This window comes from Dromaius novaehollandiae, chromosome 7, assembly GCF_036370855.1.
Source record: "Dromaius novaehollandiae isolate bDroNov1 chromosome 7, bDroNov1.hap1, whole genome shotgun sequence".
NCBI lineage: Eukaryota > Metazoa > Chordata > Aves > Casuariiformes > Dromaiidae > Dromaius > Dromaius novaehollandiae.
The window spans coordinates 421,981-447,054 of record NC_088104.1 but is presented as its reverse complement, the minus strand read 5'-3'; the positions used below and the strand labels follow the sequence as shown (position 1 = coordinate 447,054).

The 25,074-nt window shown below is 38.4% G+C and overlaps 1 protein-coding gene across 7 annotated transcripts in view; it reads right to left on the bottom strand.

Moving 5' to 3' along the window:
• Positions 1–25,074, bottom strand: part of BAZ2B (bromodomain adjacent to zinc finger domain 2B) — a 159,818-nt gene that overhangs the window by 57,372 nt on the left and 77,372 nt on the right. For 5 of the 7 annotated variants that reach the window (XM_064514492.1, XM_064514491.1, XM_064514488.1 and 2 more), the window contains 4 exons: positions 14,700–14,888; positions 10,215–10,367; positions 8,798–8,991; positions 530–739 (listed from right to left, as the gene is read on the bottom strand). In XM_064514492.1, coding sequence (XP_064370562.1) covers positions 530–739; positions 8,798–8,991; positions 10,215–10,367; positions 14,700–14,888 — 746 coding nt within the window. The remainder of the gene's footprint in view (positions 1–529; positions 740–8,797; positions 8,992–10,214; positions 10,368–14,699; positions 14,889–25,074) is intronic. The other 2 variants (XM_064514489.1, XM_064514490.1) reach the window with 1 other exon arrangement.

Here is a 25,074-nt window from a genome sequence, read left to right as displayed (position 1 = left end):
AATGATCAATAATAGCTTTAAAATAACCTTACATTTTATTGTTTAGTCTTTCCTTTCCCAAATAATTTCACCATGTGAAGATACTGTTTAATAGAGAAACAGTACTAAAACACAGTTGTTTTGAAATGCATTATTGACTGTAAACCTCTTTTTCTTCTGTTGGTTACTGAGGAAAATTAACTGCCCTACTGGGTAAAAAAAACTGCAAACAAAATGCAGTATCCACAGAAAGACACAGTTCCAATACACTATCAGCACACTGCACTTAATTTCTTTTTATTTAAATATTTTCTACTTTATATCAAGACTAAGGAGCTACCAATTGTTAACTATTAGCTCACCACTCCCACCCCAAAAAGGAGGGGGGAAAAAACATACAGGAAACCCATAAACTAAAACCAAAAGAAGCATTCCCAACCTGCCTTAATGTGTCAGTAAACAATTACTCACTGGAACAAACATTAACAGATCAATTTTTCCACAAACACCTTTCAGTGACAAGACTTTTAGCAGCAATGAGGTGTCATACCTTGTTCTTGTTTTTATGATGTGCTTCATTTTCAGAATCGGAATCATCATCTTCACTCTCTTCAACACTCTGGTCTTCCTCTTCCTCCTCTTCATCCTCCTCTAGATCATCAGAGTCACTACTGCTTATGCCTTCACTTGAGGTGTCTGAAGAGGAGCCCGAATCACTGTCACTGTTACTGGAGCTTTCCACAGCTTTTTTCCTAGGTTTCTATGAGGAGGATGAATGCTCTATTAGTGGTTCACCTTTAACTTGTTGTATCATCTAATCATTATGCTTAATCTCAGGAACCCATGAACACACCTGATTCTCAGGACAGTATTTGCAAAAAGGAGAAAGAACCTGTTCACAAGGTGATGAATAATAAAACACATTGCAAGGTTCCACCAAAACATTTTTGGGACGACATACACTGTCAGAATAGTGGGCACCACTACACTTCCAAAGCAACATATCAAATTCAGCCCTAGAAAACTGGTCTGGAATTCAGGTCTAGCAAACATCTGAGGAACATACTTCTTCCAACAAATTTAAAAAGCAGGGCATTACTCTACAATAATTTTGAAAGAACAAGACATACTAGATTAATCAAGATGTTTCAATGACACATTCATTTAAACTACATTACTTTACATGTAATTTCCAGTGCATCCTACTCAGCAATATTATGCTTTGGGTATTGGGGGGGGGGGGGGGGAAAAACAAGTTGCTTTTCAGAACTGCTTCTGAAAAATGAACCAAAAACTCCTGAAATACTCTGACAACTACATTATGCTTAATTTCTTCTTGTGAAGAACCACAGATTTACACGGTATTTCCATAAAACAGAAACAGTATCTGCTGAAGGGGGGGGGGGGGAAGGTGTCAAAAACACAGGAACTGTGAAGTGCTGAAACTGCAAGACCAGGTTTTAAAATACAATAGATGAGGAAAGCCAGCTTTTGGGAAACTAACTAAAAGGAATATATGCATTTTACAAAAAGATTCAAAGGATATGCATGTAGACTCAGTGTTATGATGGAGACTATGTGAGAGACGCATGAAAATATGCATCAATCCATTAAAAAAAAAAGAGTGTATTTAATAAGCAAAGATCTGACAGAACGATGTCAGAAGGTGGAGAACTGGGTGAAACAATTACAGATGTAGGGCAGCAACAGCAAAGTGTTACGTAGCATCCAAACAGTGCACATGGAGTCACTGAGGGAATCCGTAAAGATGAAATCAGGCAAAAGGAAGACAGATGCCTATATTGGGACAGCAAGAGCAGGTGACTAGAGACCAAAAAAGTTAACAAGGGCTTTAAAAAAAATAAATGTACTGAAATAATCTGGAGCATATCTTGTAAGTGGGAATGAATTTACCTTGTGGGATGCTACTTGGAAGTAACTATTAAACACAAAAGTTGTAAGTAGATTATGCCTCATCTGCAGTGGTCAATCGGCTGGTATTAGTATCTTTTCTTTTTTTTTAAACTAGGTTTTCTTTCTGAATTATCTGTGGTAAACACAGTAATACTTACATCTTCATACTTAGCGCTATTAAAAGGTACTTCATGTCAACATGCATTGCTTAACTGTTGAGAAATCTTAAGAATTTAAGTGCATTTATCCAGATATAGTTTCACTGCTTAATCCAAGAAGGTGCCAGTTGGTACTACAGATGCGTGACTACACTCTGAATGTATGCAGACACACATAAAGTAACAGTTTCAATTAAAACTGCAGCTGCTTATGGTAGGTCCTGCATGTTTGTGGCTGACCTGCTTTACATCACATTAACATTTCCTTTACATCATATCTTTTTACTTTCCTGTCTAATATTTGGCACAGATGTAGAATATTTGTTCACAACGGTTAGGGTCATAAAATGAAGGACAACGGTGTAATCTGAAGGACTACAAGTAAAAAGGTCTCCTGGAATCACATCTCTAAAACTGCATTCTGCTCTTCTCCCTTCATAGTTCTCTATGTTAACTGTATGTTAAAGAGGAAACACCCAAAACAATGCAACAAATGCATTTTCTAAAAGCAAAAATAGCCAGTTATTCATGGTGCTGATGAAATACATACCGATAACCTAGACTTCTTCAGATCTAGTAAAAGAAGAGTTTGTGAACAAGCTTACTTAGCGACTGTGCTCACTTCCCCTCACCAACTACTAGCTCCTGTCCCTCATGACTCCACCTTTTCACAGAACCCCAGAGCAGGTGGACTCTGGACAACACGCGGTCCAACCGCCCGCTCCAGCAGGTCACCTTGAGCAGGTGGCTCAAGACCGGGTCCAGCTGGGTTTTGAGAATTTCCAAGGATGGAGGCTCGACCTCCTCTCCGGGCAACCTGCTCCGGTGTTCAACCACCTTCACAGTGAAGTTTCCTTGGGTTCAAGTGGAATTTCCTGGGCTTCTGTTTGTGCCCGTTGCCTCTCGTCCAGTCACTGGGCACCACTGAGGAGAGTCTGGCCACGTCCTCTTGACACCATCCCATCAAGTATTTATACACACTGATACAATCCCTCTGAGTCTTATCTTCTCCAGGAGGAGCAGTCCCATCTCTCTCACCCTCTCCTCATACGAGAGATAGTCCAGTCCCTTAGTCATCTCTGTGGTCCTGCTATTCTCTCATAGTGTGGACAAGAGAATAGGGAAATTACCACTCCAAGAAAGGAATCAGGAACATTCTTGCTAAAAACAAAGGTGCAAGCTCTCCTTCGCAGCATCTGAGACAGAAGTCTGACACGCAAAGGAGGACAACTAGCTACAGTGCTTGGCTTTGAATCAATTCGAGTGTAATAAATTCAAATACAGGAAGAACATGATGCACCACTTCAGAAGAGAACCACCCAAGTAAGAAAAGACATTTTGACATAAAAATCAATACAATTTGAAAGCAATCAAATGTCTAGAAACACAGCAGGAACTTAACTACATTGTGAAATACAGCAGCTTTCCTCAGTTTTTACTTTATAAACAAAATGTCTTTTGATATAGCTAAAACCAGTAGAATTTGGATTAGCTGGATTTCACCAGAAGGGATAGCAATTTAACAGCTCAGGGAAAAAACAATGATACAGTGCCTTGGGCTGCAGCAGGAAGAGCAGTGCCAGCAGGCCGCGGGAGGTGATCCTTCTGCTGCGCTCGGCACGGTGAGACCGCCTCTGCGGCACTGCGTCCAGCTCTGGGCTCCCCAGGGCAAGACAGGGACATACTGGGGCTGCAGCTCTGCGTCCAGCTCTGGGCTCCCCAGGGCAAGACAGGGACATACTGGGGCTGCAGCTCTGCGTCCAGCTCTGGGCTCCCCAGGGCAAGACAGGGACATACTGGGGCTGCAGCTCTGCGTCCAGCTCTGGGCTCCCCAGGGCAAGACAGGGACATACTGGGGCTGCAGCTCTGCGTCCAGCTCTGGGCTCCCCAGGGCAAGACAGGGACATACTGGGGCAAGCTCAGCAAAGGGCACTAAGAAGATTAAAGGACTGGAGCATCTCCCATACGAGAAGCAGCTGAGAGGAGGTGGACAGCTTAGATCGGAGAAGAGAAGGCTCGGGGGGAATCTTATCAATGCTTATAAACATCTGACGGGAGGGTACAAAGAGGACAGGGCCAGACTGTTCTCAGCGGTGCCAGTGACAGGACAAGGGGCACCAGGAACAAACACACACAGGAAACTCCATCAGAACACACAAAACACTTTTGTACTGTTAGAGTGGTTGAGTCCCTGGAAAGGTTGCCCAGAGAAATTCCGGAAGCTCCATCCTCGCACGTACTCAAAACCTGGCTGGACGCAGTCCTGAGCTGCCTTCTGTGGCTGACCCTGCCTGAGCAGGGAGGCTGCACTAAGCAGTCTCCAGAGGTCCCTCCCAACCTCGGCTCTTCTGTGATCTAGTCTACAGACACTAGAAAATCTGCTAGATGGTTATGCTGATGGAAAATGTCCATTGTTATCTAGACTGAGGAAGAGTACCAAAAAAGCAGCCCTTCCTAATCACTCAATGGGAGAACCCCGTAAGAGAGCGACTAGAGTGACGGTATAAAGAGATTTCAGCCGTGATTTCAAAGTACTGATATTTACGAAGGAAATGCAAGATAATAATTGCCAAAAGGTATTAGACATGAAGGATGTGAGTAGGGTTAAGAGCCCAACTTACGCTCAACAGATGTAATGCAACATGCCTCAGATATACAATGATGAGTGAGGATTAGGCACAATTTTTAAATCACGTTTTAGAGGGATCCTGGTTTATCATTGCCTGATATGAACAGTACTCTGAAAGATCAAAAACACACCCAAGGCCCAAGCAACTGGATGAGACCTTCTACAAACTACAGCTTTGACGACCGGACGGTTCTGTCACACAGCTGCTGCTCAGAACTCTCTCTCACACACCGCAGGTCGGGGGAAGAAAAGAGAAAAAAAACATACACTAGAAGCGACTCAGATTGCGCTTTAGGAATCCCTAAAATAGTAGGGCAATGGAACTAGAATTCCTCAGGAAGAAAACATTGCACTAACTCACTCCTGACATTTTCATCAGCTGTAAAAACTGTTAGCTTGGTGGCAGCTCTGTCATTTCCCTTTATTTACTTACATGTATAAGAGACCAAACAGGACAAAGATGACGAGAACCTTCAGAAGGATGTAAGCAGCTTTTAAAAATCTAAGAGCACAGACCAGTATGAAGAATAAAACAAAACACAAATTTCATGTTCACTTTTAACAAATACTATTAATTGTTAGTTTCTTATAATACTCATTTGGTTATGAATATTCATATATATAGTTTCTCAGTGTTTGCCTAGAATAATTAATTAGAGGTTTAGATGGGATGAGAGCCCAAACCTGAAGAGTAAATAGTCACTAACAGCTTACGTATGGTGTTCCTTCAAACAGCCAGAACTAAGTCCTTAGTTACAACACAGGCAGAGAAGATTTTTTTTAAAACCTGATAAGCTGGTGATGAAAAGACTATCAAAGGGCTGTTAGGATGGCTGCCTACAGGGATGACAGGAATGGAAGAAAAGGCAGAGTTAGAGCAATTGCAGTCGGCAAACAGAAACGTGCACACGGAGCCTGGGCCGGCCTGCAGCGGTATCTTCCTTCCCGCGCTCCCGGGGGCCTCGGGATTACGTGAACAACGCGAAGGCAGAGCGAAACAGCCGACACAGCGCAGCCGCCAACCGCAGGACCCGGATGACAGGCGGCTGGATACAACCCAAAGGAAATGGACCAAACTCTTCTGGGGAGCAGGATGGATCTGAGGAGGGTACGCGTATGTCGTGACCTCCTTTTAGCCGTTAGGGAGTCAGCAGTTTACGACTTCAGTTTGGTTCAGAAAGAAAGCTTAGAAAACATATTATCCAAGAAAACTGACATGCTTCAAATAAAACATCAACTCCCACAGAAAATTACAGCTAAGAATACGATTGAAGAAATTAGAGGAGGAATACTAAAAATTAAAACCCCAAAGAAAAGAACATTTGGAGAGGTATAAAGAACTAAATTGTTTCAAAATGAACTATTCAGTAAAATCTCCTATGGAGAGAAAAACCATTAAAAAAGAGAGGCAAGTGTTGTCATCCTTTGAATTTTAAGAATAGAACATCATTTGTGGGAGCAGTAAAATACTGAAGACAACTAAATCTTTACCTGAGAAGTTCTAGCCCTTCTCTCGCTTCAATTATTGTCCCAATTTGTGTTTACTCATCTGCTTTTGCTAAGATGGCAACATATTCATGTATAATGTCTAAGAATATTATTCAAGCAGTTCCCCTTAAAAATGTTTTGTATTAGTTTAATACAAATATACATAAGCATCAATAAAGAAACACCTTGTATTTGTTATTTCATAAACAGAGATAAATTGATTATCCTGTGGAATCTAATTCATTTCTCTATTAAAGGCACCATGCAAATTTCAAAGAGTACCCCAATGTGTAGGCCATTCTGAAAATCTAAGATTATATTGGCAAAATCTCCCACCATGAAATATTCCATCCTTCTACTGCCTCCTGATTAATCGACTGCCTGTAGAGTGGCTCAGTTCCAGTTCTGGCCTTATTCTAACCTACTGCAACAAAAGGACTGAACTCCGTACTGATTTTTTTTTTTAATCAAATCTTTTGATCCAGTCCTTGTTTTGGCACATCATCTTCTCCAAATACGTTCAAAATGCCTAAAAATAACTCTCATAATTCTGCTTCAATCCCGTATTCTCTTATATAGTTAATTTTGGTTAAGTTTATTAACCTCTGAGCCTTTCTTTAAAATGACAACGACAATCACTAATCTTATATGTATATATTACTTGAGGACACCCAGTTAATCACATACAAACAATAAGGTTAACAGAAATGGCTTTTACAAAATTTGGTCATGACAGAATGGGTCTCTCCAAAACTTGGTCTTTTGAACACTTTCAACAAACTGAAAGGAGTGAAGACTGCATGACCAAGTCTGTGCAGGAGGAGTAAGGAAGACCAGCACGCTCAGAAACACAGTGATAACAGGGCTAAATGCAAAAAGTTCGGGAGAGGAGGAGGATTTTGAGCATTCTGTTATGTTTTGATTGGAGAGGTTGTTCAAATCTTCCATTGAGTGATACTGATCACATCAAAATGTTTCCGAGGAAAAGAAATTTCAGGTAGGTAAGGCTAAGAGGGACAGAACAGAGAAACGACTAGAGAGTCGAGACATTTTATTTGAGTAAGACCAGGAACAACACAAATCCCATCTAGTATTAAAAAAAATTACTTCAAAAAGCTTAGGAAACAAAACTTTAGACAACCTGAAATTTATCAACATTAGATAAAAAGCTTTAGATGTAACAGTTAACATACAACAACAAACAAATTTAAGAAAGGAGGTATGCTAACTGAATGCGTAGTTCCTCCTTCTACAGCCAGTCAGTATTTAGCAAACTGAAACTGGAGTTTGCGGCCAGCACCTGTTTCAAAAGAAAATGTAGCAAGGATATAGAACTAGTACTTAAAGAACAAAGGTGATACAAAGCAAAAGAGAGACATGACAAGCATCCAGACTGAAATCTGAAAACAGTAAGAGTTGAAAATTTCAATGACACACATAGTAAGAAGTAACTAAGCCAGCTCAATCTTTTTAATAAGACAAATGATAAAAACATTAACAGAGAAGAGTTTTCTCATTAATTTACTTAAGATAAAAACTTCTGGGAATGGATTTGGAGATACTTAAGGATGGTAATTTATTTGGTATTCTGCATAACTGCAGTAACAAACACACACATCCAACAGAGTCCTACAAGTGCTGGCACCGACATCATCTGGGAAAGGCTTTATTTCTGCATCATAGAAGCAAAGCTGGGTTTTGCACTTAGATCTCCAGGATACAAAGAAGAGCTTCAGAAAACAAATGGCTATTTATAACATTCAAAAAAAAAAAAAAGAAAAAAAAAAAGAAAGAATATTTTCTTAAACACCTCCAGCTATCTTCACACCTTTGAAAGTTACTTGCACATATGAAGACCTTTTTCAGGGAAACCGTTCTTTTGTATGTTAATAATTTCCCTATTGTCAATATACTAACAAGTCTATCGCTAGAAAAATGTAATTAACCATTTTAGAGTTAACAGTTATTTTTATGCAGCTAGCTGGATGCAAACATCCACCATGCTTTGAAAATGCCTGTATCGCACTTAGGAACATCTGGATTTGGGGGTTGTACATAATGCCATGATGGAAAAGAGGAAGGAAGCCAAAGGCCTGATTCACTCACAGAATAAAATTGAAAATAAATATCATAAAATACAGCATTTTATCCTAGATGGCTACTAGTATGGAATAACTTCCTTAGCTTCTAATCTGACAGTAATCAATTTCTGGTATCCAGTCTCCTGTGTTTGGACATAACTAATTTTAGTTCCAAAAGTAGCAAAGTTTTCAAGCACTGTGTGGCTCAGTACATAAGCAGCTTTACCAACTCAATGAGACTACTCATGTCCTCAGTATTTCACAAGTGGTTAAGTTTTTCGCTGAATCAGGGCCATTAATAATACTTACTTCTTAATAAATGCGAAATGACTCCCGGAAGTATTTTTAAGGGCTAAACATCTTATTTACTTCTGAAATTTGATATCATAAATTCCCTCATATGTTATCCAGTACAGCTGTTATCTAGTGTAATTAGTGTTAATGGTAGCTTCTGGCTCATAAACATAATCAATGGGAAAAAAAAAGCTACTGCATGTACAGAATACCTGCTGTCTTAATTTTTTGGTTGGAACACTAAGTTTATTTACCTTATCTTTGATCTTGTCAGCTCTGGCATCCAAAAGCTGGTTTTTACTTTGCTCCTGGTTATATTTGCGGCCTCCTGCTCCTGAGGTTATAGCTTTCACTTGTCCTGCAGATGTGGCAATGCTAGTTGACAGTACAGATGTGCTGATACCAGATACTGCAGTGGCACTGTTCCCATTCAATGATCCATTTACACCTTGAGAAGACAGATTTTAAAAAGTGACATTTACAAACTCTAAAGTAAGAGACACTTTCTCTGAGATGTTCTAGTAACACTAACCTAGCTTGCACAAAACCATAGCAAGATGTCAGACAACTATGGCTTACTCCCATCATAGACTCAAATAAAAAAAATATATTGCTATTCAAGAATCACTATGAATTGTTCATGGACTTATTTTAATCACAAAGTGTGGAGCGCCCATAATTTAAAGGATAAATATTTTAACTCTGTAAAGAAAGAAAAAACAAAATCTGAACTTGTCTGTTTTCAAACACAAGCTATCTCAGAGTTTAACCAGGGCAGAAAATGATATGCTGAAAAAAAATATACATACACCACCACACACCCACACACCCCCAAAATATGCATTGCAGTAAATCTCACAGGACAGTTTGCTCCCAATTTGGAGTATCAACCAGCTCCAAAGAAAACTGCCCAAAGCCTAAGAAATTTAAAGAGTGTGGGGATATGTAAATGGGGGGGGAGAATGAAGTTGTGGGAATCCCATCTCAAATAACATCCAAGTTCTGGCTTGCTTAATTATCTAGCAAGAAGCATGGCTTTCATGAAGATACCCAAAACCACACAAATGTGCTATTCTACAATTCCAGAACCCTTATCAGATTCATTCTGGAACACTCATCAGTTCCTAAAAGCTACCAAAACTTTAAAAAGCAGCTTTGATGGTACATGAAACGAATTTATACTACATCTTCAAAAGAGGTGCAAAACCACTACATAAAAGACCGGTTCAAATACAAGAAAACTTTCTGATGTCACCGGGCTAATGCTACTGCAAGCCTGTAGCCTCATCCCTCCTTCTACACCTTCACCCACCCAACAGACAACTACGTGGTGCCTGCTTCCTCCATGCAGAGAAAGGCTATTCACTATGGAAGTACATGGACTCCAAAATCAAGCCACAAACTTTAAGAGAAAAATTGTTCTTACTACTCAATCCCAGACAAACTATCAAAGGGTAACGAGGGGGGAAAAATGTTCGTACAAAAGGTATTTAGTTATATATTGACAGCCCATATTTGTATCTCATGCTCAGCTGACAAAACTAAATTCATAAAGAATTGTTTAGGAGCAGGAAGAATGATGATAAAGAAAAGTAAAGCTTAAATTCTCTTTCTTTCTGCATACGTGCAAGTTAAATACAGATTTATTCACACTACAACTTCAGCTGTTACCTTTTTCTATACTGCCTCGATTGTTTTTCCCTGTAGTTCTGGAGTGGAAAGCAGCAGCATCAGCAGGAGGCACGAACAGCGGCGGAATTCCCAAGAGCGGTGGGAAGAAAGCTGCCCCGGTGCGAGAGTGCACGTCCGCTGTTCTCCACCATTCTGTACCGCAGGGGAAATAAAAACAATCTTCAGTTGTTCCAGCCATATATTTAGATATTTCGGTAAGCATGTTCCTGCACATAATTTAGAGCAGATTTCTATAAATTCTGAGGGAGAGAAAGAAGAAAATACAACTCCTACTAAAACAGTTAAGATAATAAATTGCACGGATTCTCTGTGGGAATTCTTGTCGGAAGTCATTTAACCCGTTCTGGTAAAGACTTCAATGCAGTTTTACTTATACATATTCCGGGGGAAAGAAAAAAAGATAGGAAGCTGTAATACAGATGACACAATGAAACTGCACATCTTATAAACAAGACCAACACTCACAGGTCACTCTTGAACATTCATTATTACCTCACTGGACTTCCTAAATCAGGACTACGGAAAACCAAAATGGCTTTAAGTTACTTCTTGAATCTCAGTCTTGAAACACTCAAGGTCTCCACAACAAAAACAAATCTGAAGTGGTTCCCCATGAACTGACCCATTTCGCATAAGACACTGAGTAGCTCTATACCTGCTCCAAGGGGTTTCTACCCTGGAGTTTGACACTGGATCTCAAAAATGCAGTCTGTCCATTTTTTTTTCCTGTAACATCCTTACTACAATAGTTGTTGCACAACCAAATATGGGGCTAAATTGTGATATGCTGCTATTTATATAAATTCAAGTGGCTTAGTGGAAAATAAAGATTTCCTTTAAAGAACAGTCTAATACTTATACAAATTCTTTCTATTGTTGTTTCTAACTTTCATCTTACGTGATTAGTTCCCACTCCCCCCCAAGAAAGTGAAGTGATCTGACATGGTCCCTACAAATTTCAAATTCAGAAGTTCTTTGCAGCAGCAGCAACTATTTAGAGTTTTTATGTAACCCTCTAATACAGATTTTTGAGATTCTGCAAGACCCAGCCATCTATATTTTGTTTATAAGGCACTCCTACACAGCCAGGTAAGAGGCAGATGCAGTGCACTACGCCTTGGTGACAATTCTGCGCTTGCATAGGAGTCCCAAGAGCGTGTACACATTTACCCAAAGGAACTTCTTCAGTGCCAGGGTCGTATTTTATAGCTGCTGCAGTGGCAACAACATTTTGGAATGAACATGTCTACTATTTAACAAGAGACCAAAACATGAAGTATAATTCAAGTGGAATCTTTTCAAATCCTTCTAAAAGGAAAAAAGAACTCTTAAAAGAAGATCCCATTTTGAAAATAATAAGAGAGAGAGAGAGAGAGAGAGAGAGAGAACGAACGAACAACTCATCAATATTTTTTCAGTAAAAAAGCACTCTTCCTAATGTCTCCCAAACCAGACATTACATCACACTACCAAAAACAGAAGAATTGGAAACATAACACATAAATGCAAATGTGACAAAGACTAGAAACATGTTTCAGCTATATTAAACCTAAATCTGTCAAGCAAGTGAAGATAAAGTAATTAAACTATTGGAAGAGATGGTGACTACACAGGTCCTACACTGGTCATGCAGCTTTGTGAGTCTTCAAAGGGTAGCGAAGGTAAATGTTTTAGTATAGTTGATTCATACAAAAAAGTTATTAAAACACTGTGCTGCTTTGTTTGATAGATCAGATTAGTAAGTATGCTTTCCAGTCATATAGTGAAAACTTCACAATGCAACATTAAAACACCAGAACTACATAGGTAGGAACAATCTACAAAGCTAACAGGAAGCACTAGGTAAAAAGTCTTTCCTGACTTCTATAATTCTTTGACTGCATTCCTCCTCTTGAAAACTGCTTCTTTAGGGCTTCTTATTTACAATTATGATTTTAAAAAACCCAGAAAAAAAACACAAGGTTGTGACATTCACTCAATGCAGCAGCACCTTAAATAATTTCTCTGTGATTAGCTGAGAATGCACAAAATCCATGGTTTGGCTCACTGGGATGCTTCACTTCTTAAAAGGAAAACTATCAAGTTCTGTACACTCTGAAGATGAGAACTGTGCCAGAAGTATAGAAATTCTATTGCGTTTTACACCTATGCATTACCTGTGTGGTTAAAAGAACTATACTATATGGCTGAGCTAGATTTAGTCTAACACATTTTAAGGCATTTATTTCATATTCCTATAAAAATAAACATTAAGAAGGAAAGTGAACATTAGCTACAGAACAATAAGGATGTTGTGCATACTAATTAAGACTATGAATTAATATATAAATGACATTCGAAGAATGCCAATAAAACCAAACTTTAACCTGCCAGTGTAAATGGACACTGAAATTTTAAAAACAACACAGATCACTACTACAAATAGCTAGGTAGCCTAAGATAACTTCCTAAATTAACTCTGTATTGTATTATCAGCATGTATGGAAAAGACTGTCTTTCAGTAAGACAGCAAATGAAAAATGCAACACACAAGCTTACTCACTTAACCAAAAAAGCACCATTACAGACAGGAGCGTCTTGGTTGCTCACTGAAACATTTAAGAACATCACAGAAGGCCAGATCACTGCCAGATGCACACAGTTCTTTCATTCCTACTTCAGTGAAATTAAAATTTTCTCAATGAAGGAAGCTTATTTTACAGAGTAGACTGAAGTCAATGGAAGCCATAGACAAATACCATTTCTTAGAATAAAGCTTTAAATGAATATTTATTATTTTACTGCACTAATACTTATTGGATGGCTGTTAAAACTGAAAGAATGATTTTGTATAAGAAAAATCAGTGAATTAATACACTATACCAATGGATCAGTACTGCCTGGATTTTGAAGAATTTTACCCCTCCTTACTTCATCTCTACATGCATATCTTCTAGATGCTTTTGCTTTGTCTAGGTATGTATATAGTACCTCATTATCCACCTAGTAACAAAGTGCTGCTTCTGCTCCTGTAGCATAGTAAGTAAAACATTCTGTCATTCACAGCAAACGAAACTTAAAAAAATGCTAAGAGAACTTGCTGAAATATTTGCTCTAGGTTTTTAACCAGTACATAATCCCACCCTCCTCAATTTTACTGGGGGGGTGTCTCTCTTTAAGAAAGAAATCTCTCCTCCTCATAAAGAAAACTTTTTTTCAAGCTACAGAAAAAATAAATTAAGAAAATATCATTATTTATTAAGCACTTTGGAGAATGCACTGCAATATTTAATGTATTTCAGAAAGCTTTGTTTCCTCATGGGTAAAGTTTACAAAGTTTGCAAGACACAGGAAAGCACTAGCTCAGTAACTGACACCTTGCATTATTTTGTATGCACCTATCTCTTGCAATATGTTGAAATTTTAAAGGGCAGGAGACTACTAAAATCCATTAAACCGAACTTACAAGTTGCCATTCATTTAATTATGAATAAAAACAAGTGCAAATAGCTCACACCGGACAATCCTAAACAGCACCCAAATGATAACTCTATAATAATTCCACGCATTTGAACCACCCTGCTTTCCTACAACCTGCTATTCGTAGGCCAGAGAACAAGCAGCTCTTCACCGGGGTACATCCTGCGGTGCAGCACGGTCCCCTGCACTGCACCACTCCGAGAGCAGAACAGGGGCACTGCAGCAGGACTGCCTGTGAGCTGAGGCGACACGTCTTTAGTCCAGGCACAGCTCCACATTGACGCTCACAAGGTTAAATCACCCCCCCCCCCCCCCCGCAAAGTTACATGTGTTATCGCCCTGCCATACAACAGTACAGATGTACATGTACATGCATGAATTGTATCTTAGGCTTCTGTTTCATCAACATTCAAACCCATTTAGACTCCTGATTCTCCACTAAAAAGTGTGTCAAGAATTTCTAAGACTTTTCCCATGGTCTATCATCAACAGATGTAGAAAAACGATTTGAGTCTTCTCATCTATCAATCATGGGGCGAGCTCGGAAAAAAGAAGTAAAAGGAAACTTTTTTTCCCAGTTTGGATAGAATTTCCACTAGTATGGGTATCAGACAAAAACCACATTTACAAAGGAAAACAGGTGCCATCTTAGTAGTCGTCGAGTACTTTCTAAAATTGTGGTTAAGCAATCAACACATCCATGTAATGAAGAAGGATGTTATGTTGTGATGGAAAGACTATATGTACTATTGTACTTATGTACTATTTGGATTTAAATGGTCCTCAGAAGACCCCTATGGAAAGACTGTCCCTGAGAAACTCAAAAAATTTGAAACCATGCATCTCCCTCCTCTCATCAAAACCGTTCTGGATTTAAACCAAGCCTAGTTTTGAGAGAACTGAAACCACCTACTTGTTGATGTAAAATAAAATCAAAGTTTGCCTAAGGGATGAGGACAGTTAACTCTCTTCTTAAGTTTAATACTCTTTGTAACAGATGTTTACCTGGAAAAGCTGCTAGTTGGGGATGTGCTGCTAAGGCAGTGGGTGCACCAAGTGTTCCCAAGCCACCAAACTCTGAATGCCCTGAGCTGGCTGCATGCAGACCAAAGACTGTGTGGCTGACCATTGGGAAGGCACTCGACACAGTGGACAGGTTACACGGCTGATCCCCAGCTGTTCTGAATATATGTCCTGAGGGGAAAAAACAACACTTTAAATTGCGCTATCAAAACACACGCTACATCATGTGAACTCCAACCTGAAGTTTAAAAAAAAAAAAGAAAAAGAAAAAACACCAAAAAACTTCATTAAAAAGCTTTTATATTTTAAAAGCTATCATTAAGTTTTACATGTAGTATCCTTTACTATTGCCATTCTATTTCTACAACACTGAACATAGCTGAAAATATTAACCACCTTAATAAAAGATATTTTAAGTGAAAAAAATATATTTTCTCCATGGCAACTTCTGTTAGAAGAGGAAAATAGCCTCTTTCCTTAACATACTGTGTTCAGAAACAGAGTAAGATCCGTTTACAAGCAGAACTACTTGATGTATCTACTCTTAATATACATAAAAACAACTGTTTCAGAGATCAAAAGGGGCCTGCAAACCAGGCATTATACAAACTAATAAGGAAATAGACAAAGTAACAAAAAATCTTGCACATGTTCTGGAAATTTAAAGGAAGAACTCAGAACTCAGTAATTTCTTCAGTCTTTTTGACATCTAAAATGAAACGTGTGTAAGCAAGTTTTAGAAAATAATTTAAAGAAACTTCATAGACCACAATCAAATTATGTATCCTTTGGTATTTCTATATTCAGTCATTTCTGGTAACAAACATACAAAATGTAATTGCTAGGAAAGGCAATAATTTTGCTTTACAGAAGTTGTGAAACTGCTATTATATTCCTAAAATCCTATGTTCCATCTTTTTAGCTAAGGTTTCATATAATTTACACTACATTAAACATAGCTCTCTTGTCTATAATTTCTGAAGATTTTTGAAGTTCACAACTTCATTCAGAACTCAAAATACTTAACCAAAGAACAAGAAAGTAATATTACTTTTGACACATTTGACTGACTTAAGCAGTCCATTTAAAGTCACAAGCTTATATGTATCTCATACTTGTTTAGCATCCATTTTTGGAAGACTCTTTTGGGGGGCGGAATTTGATAGCCTTTAACTTACAGCTAAGGACGCTTTTTTCAAAATACTTGCTTGCAAGAGGCCATCTTTCAAGTAGCTGGACTTGAGTAATGATGTACAAAACAGTCAAGGAACTGAGTCACGAGACATGTCTACACAACTGTATAGTCCTCTTTTAAGAAAGAAAGCAAACAAAACAGAGCTACCTAACCAAACAGCTATATACACAGAAGGTCTTCAATCTGTGACCTCAGCCCTCTCCAGAAAACAAAAACAAATGAACAAACAAAAGTCTGGTGTTAACAAGCTTAGGGGTCCGTGGCACGCATTTCTATCAGAAAACATTTAGGATTTGTATACACAAATCTAAAAAGATGGAAAAAAAACAGGACAAAACACAGAGAAACTGGTTTTTGACCAGACTACATAAAGGCCTCTCATTAATTTGTTTGCTTTGGTATTTTGGTTCTTTTCTCTCCCGGCGGATTTACCTGCAGGGGAAGAGGGTTCCCAGGGAGCCTGCGCAGAGGCTTTCAAGACCCGATCGGATAAAGGCCTGGGCGACCCTGTACTGATCCTGCTCGGAGCAGCAAGGTGAGCGAGACAGACACCTCCTGAGGTCCCTTCCAACCCGAATGCTCCTGTGATCTTACGATCTTCCAGGCACATTAAGCCTGCAAAAGCAGTGACTGATAAAAACCTGTTGTTGAATCGCTTCTCCCTGAAAACTCAACACAATATCCCAATGATTTTTTTTTTTTTAATTTCAAAGCCATGCTTCAGAAATACACACTAATCAATTCCATTCCAACCATATAGATTACTTGTTTCGGAAATTCTTCCTTTTACAGTTCTTCACCTTATTTTCATACCACTTCCTCTCTTTTTAGTATCAACTGTTATCTGTCAATATTGTCTGTTACAACTCCTTAAGAGCCAGGAACCAGTTCTGGTTTTGTTTTGTTTTTAAATCTATGCAGCTAAGAAAACTTGTCCTGACTTTTCCATGCGTAATACACGAGAAGAACAAGAATCTGTACTACTACAACCACTTCTTTCTCTATTTCCACATGTATATAAGAACACATTGTTTACAATTTGCTTGTACTTAGAACCTTAACACCTCACATGCTATTTTACATGCATGTGTGACAGATACACATACACCTAAAAATACAGTAAATATTTATAGTAAATAAAAAAGTTCTTCACATTGACTATGGTTTTTTTTGAGGACGCTTCTAAATTAAATTCCTAATCTCCAGAAATCTTGACAGTGTTCTCTGCTGTAATTGTTCCTTATAATTGACATCTTTTCCTCTGTATTTGCTGCTATTTACAGGTGTAAGCATAAAGGCCATTTTGAGCTTCTTTCCAGTAATCTGTACAAGCTTCCAGAAGAACTTTCTGATATGACTTCTGGCACTATGGCTATGTACCATGATGATGCATTTCCCATCACTGCTGCATATAGTAGGCATGTTGAAAACTTCCATGATCATCACATACCTAACTGCCACTGTTTCTAACCAGATCAGGACGTGCTGAGAGAACCAGCCAATGCAAGGCTAAGGCCGCTCTCTACCGTCTTTGAAAGGTAGAGAAGACCGGGGAGGTCTCCAACAACTGGAGAAAGGCAAACGTTGCACCAATCTTCAAAACAGGCCAAAAGGACAATCAAGGGAACTACAGGCCAGCCAGCCTGACGCTGATCCCTGGGAAAATCACGCAGTGAGCCCTCTAGGAACACATTTCTGGGCATATGAAGGAGAAGGTGATCAGAAACAGTCAGCACAAATTTATCAAGAGTAAATCATGCCTGACAACCTGATTGCTTTCTATGATAAAACGACTGGATTTGTGGACAGGAGGAGAGCAGAGATGTCACATACCTCAACTGTGGCTAGGCTTTTGATACTGTCTTCCACAAATATTCTTGTATCCAATTTAGGACGTTACAGTCTGGATAGGGTGACTAGATGAGTAAAAAACTGGTGGGATGATCAGGCTCAGAAGACAACGGTTAATAGGTCCTACTCTACCTTGATGCCTGCGACAAGTGGGAGCACTGCAGGGGCCTATCCTGAGACCTGTCCTGTTTAACATCTTTATCAATAGCCCAGAGGAGGCAATGGAGTACCCATCAAGTTTATGGAAAACATAAATTCGGGGGAACAGTCAATACAGTCAAAGACAAGGCTATGAGGGGGTCCTAGACAGGCTGCAGGAACAGGCTGCCAGGAGCCTTACAAAATTCAACAAGCACAAATGCAAGGTCCTGCATCTGGGAAGGTTTAACCCTTTGCAAATGATAAAGGCTGAGGACTGACTGGCTGGGGAACACCTCTGCAGAAAAGGTCCTAAAGGTTTTGGCAGACAGCAAGCTGAACACGAGCCAGCAGTGTGTCCTGGCAGCAAAGATCAACCGCATCCTGGGCTGTATAAACAGGAGCACAGCCGGAGGACTGGGGAAGTGATTATCCCCCTTTTTCAGCATTCTTCAGATCACGTTTAGACAACTACGTACTGCTGAGCACCCCAATGCAATAAAGACATCGACTTCGTAGCTGACCTTGCTTTGCTCAGAAGGTTGGCCTAGAGGACTTCCTGAGCTCCACTGCAAACTGAACCATTTTTTATGATCCTTTGCCTACACAACTGTAGAGACCCAAGCTAGCTCTGAATTAACAAGCAAAGGCTGCTAGAAGCACTCTAGCTATGAAGCTCCAGGCAGGCCAATTTACTGTACTTTTCAACAGGATTAATCAGCTGATGGATCACCAATACAAGTGGTACTGCTAAACCGAGCCAGCTTGACTCTCTCTTTGCTGTGGTTTATTAAGCCACAGACAGTTCCCCTAGGAGTCTCGGGGGGATCTCATTCGCATTAGGAAAGAGTCTCTCACTATGAGGAGCGTTGCACCTGCAGTAATCTGCCCCTTTACCCTCACACAGAAACAGCACCAGCACAATTTTCAGTAAACACGTTTCTTCAAGAGAGGAGGAAAATAACCCCCTCTACTCACTCGGCACTGTTCAGGAGGGGTTGGGCAGGATATTTTTCTGCTAGATGGCAAGTGACTGTAAAGAGGGACTACAGTGAGTATGTCCCAAGATTTGTCCTCTGCTGGGTGACTATCAAATTTTTGTTGAACAGAACTTCAAAAAAATTTAAGCCTTTCTTCAGGGTTCCTGTGAAAAGCTCTGAAACTTTTCTGTGTAGGAATGAAGGTGCCAACAGGTCCAGCAATTACAATTATTTAAAACTCTCCATAGCAGGTGCTGATCCAAGTCAATACTCTCTAGCAACCGCTTTCATTGCACAGTCTCATGAAGAAACAAATACATTCTATAAACTCTGTTCCACCTTTGAACATGGCCTTTGGTCATGCCACTGTGATAAACGTACAAGTTTTAAAATGTAAACGATGCAAACTAGCACATACCGTCATCATCATCATTATCAGACTGTCGTGCTTAGGGGTTGGTTAGTTTTTCCTTTGACCACAGCCATTATCCCATTGCGAGCCTTCTACCTTAAAAATTTTCGTTTAAACCAAAAACCTCATGGCTTCATCCCTCCACGAAAATAGAAAGAAAGAAAAGTGCTCTTCACCTCTTTCCCAGGAATCCATCAGAACAAGCAGCATATATACAGTATTTCTATTTGCAGAAGGGAACTGCACAGAAGGCAATTCGAACCAGCAAAACAACTACTAGAAAGCATAGAGGAAAGCCTCTTTCAGCAAAGCTGCTTTTTCCTGTTCTGTAAAAATGGATTCATTCTTTCTATCCAAAGACCAACTGTTGTCACGTCTGCTCCTAGATTGTGTGCAACTCTAGTCTGGTGTCTGCGCCAGCAGATCCAAGCTCTGGAAGAGCAACCACACGGCGCTCTTGCTGTGAAGAGGTTTTCCCTCACACACCTCTTACCTGATCTGCTGCTATGAAACATAAAGGAAAGCAGGACCCGTTAGAAATATGACTAATGCTAATGACGCCTGACTCATCAGAAACAATATTTAGAGCAAACGGAGGCAAGATCAGGGACAAAATGGCAAAGAAGATAAATTTTAAAGAACTTTTCAATTATCCAATACACTCAATGCATAAAAAAGAAATTGCATTGAAAAAGATTTCCTGAACTTAATAAGGGTTCCCTCTATTAGAGAGCAGGCTCATACACCTACATAGCAACAGTGAAATATTTGTAAAACATTTATTTTCACATTAAACTTCATTAAGGCTTATCCTTGCACAAATAACTCCCAAAGACAGAATGCAATGGTCTAAGAAATAGGCATAATCCTGGTGGCAACTTGAACAGTACTGAACTAAACAAAGAGTGGATATAACATGTCGGAGTTATTAATCAGAATAGCATCATATACTTCTTTTGTAAGTAATCCAAAGTCTGCAAAGGGCCTAATGTTACCCATAGGAATAAGCTGCACAGAAGAAGAATTGTCTAAAATAAAATACATAGCTGGATTTTTTTCTAGGAAGTAAATATACTTAGTTTAGTCCATAATGTTACATGCCAAGAAGCGTACTTTATCGGCCAATAAGATGATTTACTGGTTCGGAAGAAAAAGTAACAGAAACTCCCATTCCATGTTCAACAAAGAAGTCCTCTCCCTTCAATATCTCCTCTTCAAAATACTAGAAAGAATTCAAATCTAATAAAATTATGCTCATGAGAAATAAAATACATGTAAAAATGAAGGCCATTACATTCTCAACGACACAGAAAAGTCAAATAATGGAACAGGATTAGAATAAAGCTCTTCTCAAAAGAGATACTATTGATACATAGGCCATAACAATTAGTTTACACAATAGTGTAAAGATATATGCAATATATGCAAACTCTAGGGTTTTTTTCCATTTTACTTTTAAAAGCTTGACAGTTGCTGAGACAGACAGTAGACAAATTAACCCAAGACAAAAATCCACTCATTTTCTTCTGCAAATTTTGATCAAATATGTTCCAATTAATACTTCTCTAGTTTCAACATTTTTCCCCCAAATATGAGACCTGTGAAAGAGGTCTCCAAAATTTAGAGGATTAAAAACACTGAAAAATATAATGGGTTCAGAGATAAAACAAGAAAATCTATGAAAAGCGTGACAAAATTACTGGCAACTGAATAAACTATGAAGAAAAAATTAAGCATCACCTGCATGCACAAATATATTCATAATCATATTTCGTGTAAATCTTGTCAAAAAAACACTGGTCCACCAAAACCGATCTTGAGGGGTTTTAAGTTTATTGCATATTCCAGCTCTGTCAAGCCAACTTCCTATTTTCTTGTTGGAGGAACGTCCACCGGTCCAACGCAGATTCATCTGGGAGATAGCTGCACAGGACTGGATGACGACTACAGGTTTTTCACATATTCTGTACCTTCACTTTATGAAGGTACTGTTTGAATCTTTCATCTTTCGCTTCACTTTATGTATTCATTTTGTGTATTAGAAACAGTAAGTGCTTTACAAAAACTGAGTCTGCCCATTTTTTTCTGGAATCAACAGCTTCCGATAGAAAAGCATCATTCAAAAATTCCACAACTGCTGCCTGCATGTACTCTGGAGCTAAAGCGAGATTATTCCTTCTACCATTTACCAGTCAGAAGTCACTAAAAAAAAGGAAGGCTGGAAGCAGTTTGTGTCATCTGGAGTCTAGCATTACCACTGTGTAATATGAGCCCCTCCACAGAGGTCTTCTCTGCTGACTCTGGCACTGACCATTAAAAAGGTGCAATTTCCCACACAAAATATGCCACAAAATCATTATAATAGAAGGGCATGTAGTGTCACACTTCACTTCAGGTCATCCTTTACTCTGTGAGTAATCTTATCTGATCTCTGGCAAGTGATTAAGAATAGCTTTAAACAAGAAAAATACAGCAAATGAGATAAGAGATATGAAGCTAACATGAATTCCAAGTATGTATAAATCTTCAACACTCAAGTGATTTTTTTTTAATGTTGAAAAATGTGAAGGAAGAAAAGACAGACTAGGTGTAGAGTGTATGTTAAAGCACAGAACAAAGCTGAAGGGTATTTTTTCAAACCAAGACTTGTACAAGAACAAAGGGGAGGACAAGGTGAGAAAAAGAAAACAAAGTGATGACCAGGCCACAGATTTTGTAACATTGGTGGAGGAAATTTTGTAAGAGTTTCAGAGATAAAGTTTAATTTTTGAGATATCATGTGTATGAGGATGGAAGGAAAAAAATCTGGTAACTACTAGACTGTAAGAGTGTACATAATCAGAACAGTTGTTTACAGAGAGAAAGAACAGAAAAAAGATCAATAGCAGAGAAAGAAAAAAGAAAACTTCATTTGTGCCATGTTTTAATATAAAGAGCAGGACATTAGAAAAGTTAGCATCAGAAAGATCAATTCACTCCCTACCTTCCAGCAGACTCACTGCACCACCAAAGGCCTGCACAAGCTGACCACGCTTTTTTGGACTTTGTATACAGAACCATTGTTTGGAGTTATTTGCTAACACTATTTCTTCTTCTAGGTTTTCTTAACGGTACTATTATGTTGACATGTATACTGAATAATTTCATGAATGATCTTCTGATTGCAGTATCTCATCATATTAGGTATTATGAACACAGAATTTATCAGGATTTTTCATTTACTGAGCACAACAGGGCAATATAATGGAAAACTGTGCAAGGAAATACCTCCAACTGATTTCAAATTTCAGTCTGAGGTGCATAATTTTTACGAGAATGGATTCACATTTAGTTTCACTGACACTAATCATTACTGGTGATGCATATACCTAGTACTTCCTTATGCTTTCGGCCTCAGTTTATAAAACCTGTATTTTGGTTCCATGTTTGCTGAACTTGGTTCTAATGTCTTCTTTAATTTCAAGTAGCAAATTATCACATCAAAAAAAATCTCACTCATGTATCTTCTTCCGCAACCAGTATCTGTACTTAACTGCTGAAACTTAATGTTAAGTCACCATCTGCAACACAGTTAAATTAGGAAACATCATAATACTCTTTTTGTGTTTTTGCCTAAAAATACTAACGCTCACTTCTCTCCCACACAAACTATAGTGGTGATTCTTACTCTGAAAATAATTTTAAGGTACGTCAAGTTAAAACCTTTACAATGATCCTTCAAGCTTGTGATGTTAATCAACCTTCCACATCACTCATAAAAGGAGAGGCTTTATAATATATTACACATGAAAGCATTCACATTATGGTCTTTAAAAAATATTTTATTATTTGCAACCTAAGCCATCATCTGATGTGGGCAAGAAAACAGAAAGCCTTTGATTTTTAAGTATGTCTTCAGAAAAATAGAAGAAATAAAGCAGAGGACAAACAGAAGCAAAATCTTTGTTAAGCAAACTGGAGCGTAACGACATTTTCCCTCAAATTGTTGTTTCCCTCAAACATTTTTGAGCACAGCTTTTCAAATTCTACTAGCCACTACACAGATAAATGGTTGAAAGCATTACTCCAAAGGCCAGCATCAATTTCTACAACACTGGTGCTTAGTAACAAGGAATGGTAACTTTGAATGCCTTTGTTAATATTAATGAACTTCATGATGCACTATAATAAGGCTTTTCAAAAGAAGTAGAAAGGAATAAATACTTAACTAATGCCTTAAAATATAAAGCATCAGTGAACTAAACAATGGAAATACAAAAGTTACCTAATATTTATAATAGCGGCAATGCCAATGGCATTCCAACTTACACAGAGAGTCTTAGAAGACTGCTTAATGCGTCAGAAATTCCTATGTGTTTCTCTCCTTTCTGTGTTGTTTTCAAATCATTATGGTGCTATCAAAGCTTGTCTTTTACATGCCTTCCAGCATTAGTCTTTAGGCCTTCCAAACCGTATGTATGATTTCATAGTACTGGTGAATGTCCCCCAGTGTAAAAAGCTGGAAAGCATGGCTAATCACTGAAAATGCTTGTATAAACCCATGTAACGATCACTCACTTTCGTTAACATGGGTTAGAAAAATTTATCAGAACAGAGAAACATTCAAAACACTTGTTAATTTAAATGAGGTACAAAGCACTGGCTATCATATTGAACAATAATTAGAAGAAAAAGAAGTGTAGCATTTTAACGAACTCTTAACATGTCATCGTAGAAGCAAGATAACATGAACATGCAATTCCACAGACTTCATTTTGGACTTGCCTTCATAAGTCATAGCTTAAAAAAAAAAAAGCGAGTCTTGGATTAAATTTCTAAAAGGAAATTTTCAAAAAGGACTGACAACACTGCTACTTTGGAAGCCAACACATAACTTAGGCACAAACACTGCAAGCTTCTTTTAATACAAGGACTAAAAGATGCTTGATGTGTTTTTTCATCTAATTATTTAGGTGCTTGAATACAATGTCCTCCTTTAAGCTCTAATATCCAGAAATCATTGCACTGAAACTGACTTTCTTTAAAAGTTATTTCCATTGAAGTCTTACCTTACAAATAAAGCTAAAAACTAAAATTCTATGTCCAAGCAACGTTCAAAATTGTTTGTGTATCTGTACAGTCCTTATATAAAATCTTAGACAGAATTTAAAAATATGGAAATACTCAAATTATGCCTATCGAAGTACTTTCTCTTTTTTTCCCCATCCCACATTTTTGCTTTTGATTTTTTCTTAAATATGCTGAAAATTGTAGTTGATTGGAATGGTTCAATTTTTCAGGGATTAATGCTACATTGACCAGTTACACTATCAGTGCACCTTTTTTCCTTACTGTTCCTGCATCTAACTCCAAGTATATATGTGCAATATTTTCCATAATGGTTTCACATAGACACTTTGCCTGTTGGACCTGGGAATATATCAAAATAATTTATTTGTAACATAAACTCCCTGGCACAGCATAAATACTCCCAGTGCTAACTCACCATTATCTTAGGAACCTGAGAGGGTAGGCAATGAAGTTTATTACACAGACTACTTAATACAGCATTGATTACTGCAAAGAAAACAAGTGGAATGAATTAGAATAAAAAGAACCCCTCTAATCTGGTGCACAGATTAAGATGCTTTTGACCTTCTAACTCTTAGAAATTAAGCAACTATCTTACTAGATCTGGGAGAACTGTGTTTTTCAACACCTACCTCCTGTAATTATCAGATAGAGACTGATAAACACAGTCATCATACATTATTTTAAAAGATCACACAGGTGAGTAACATC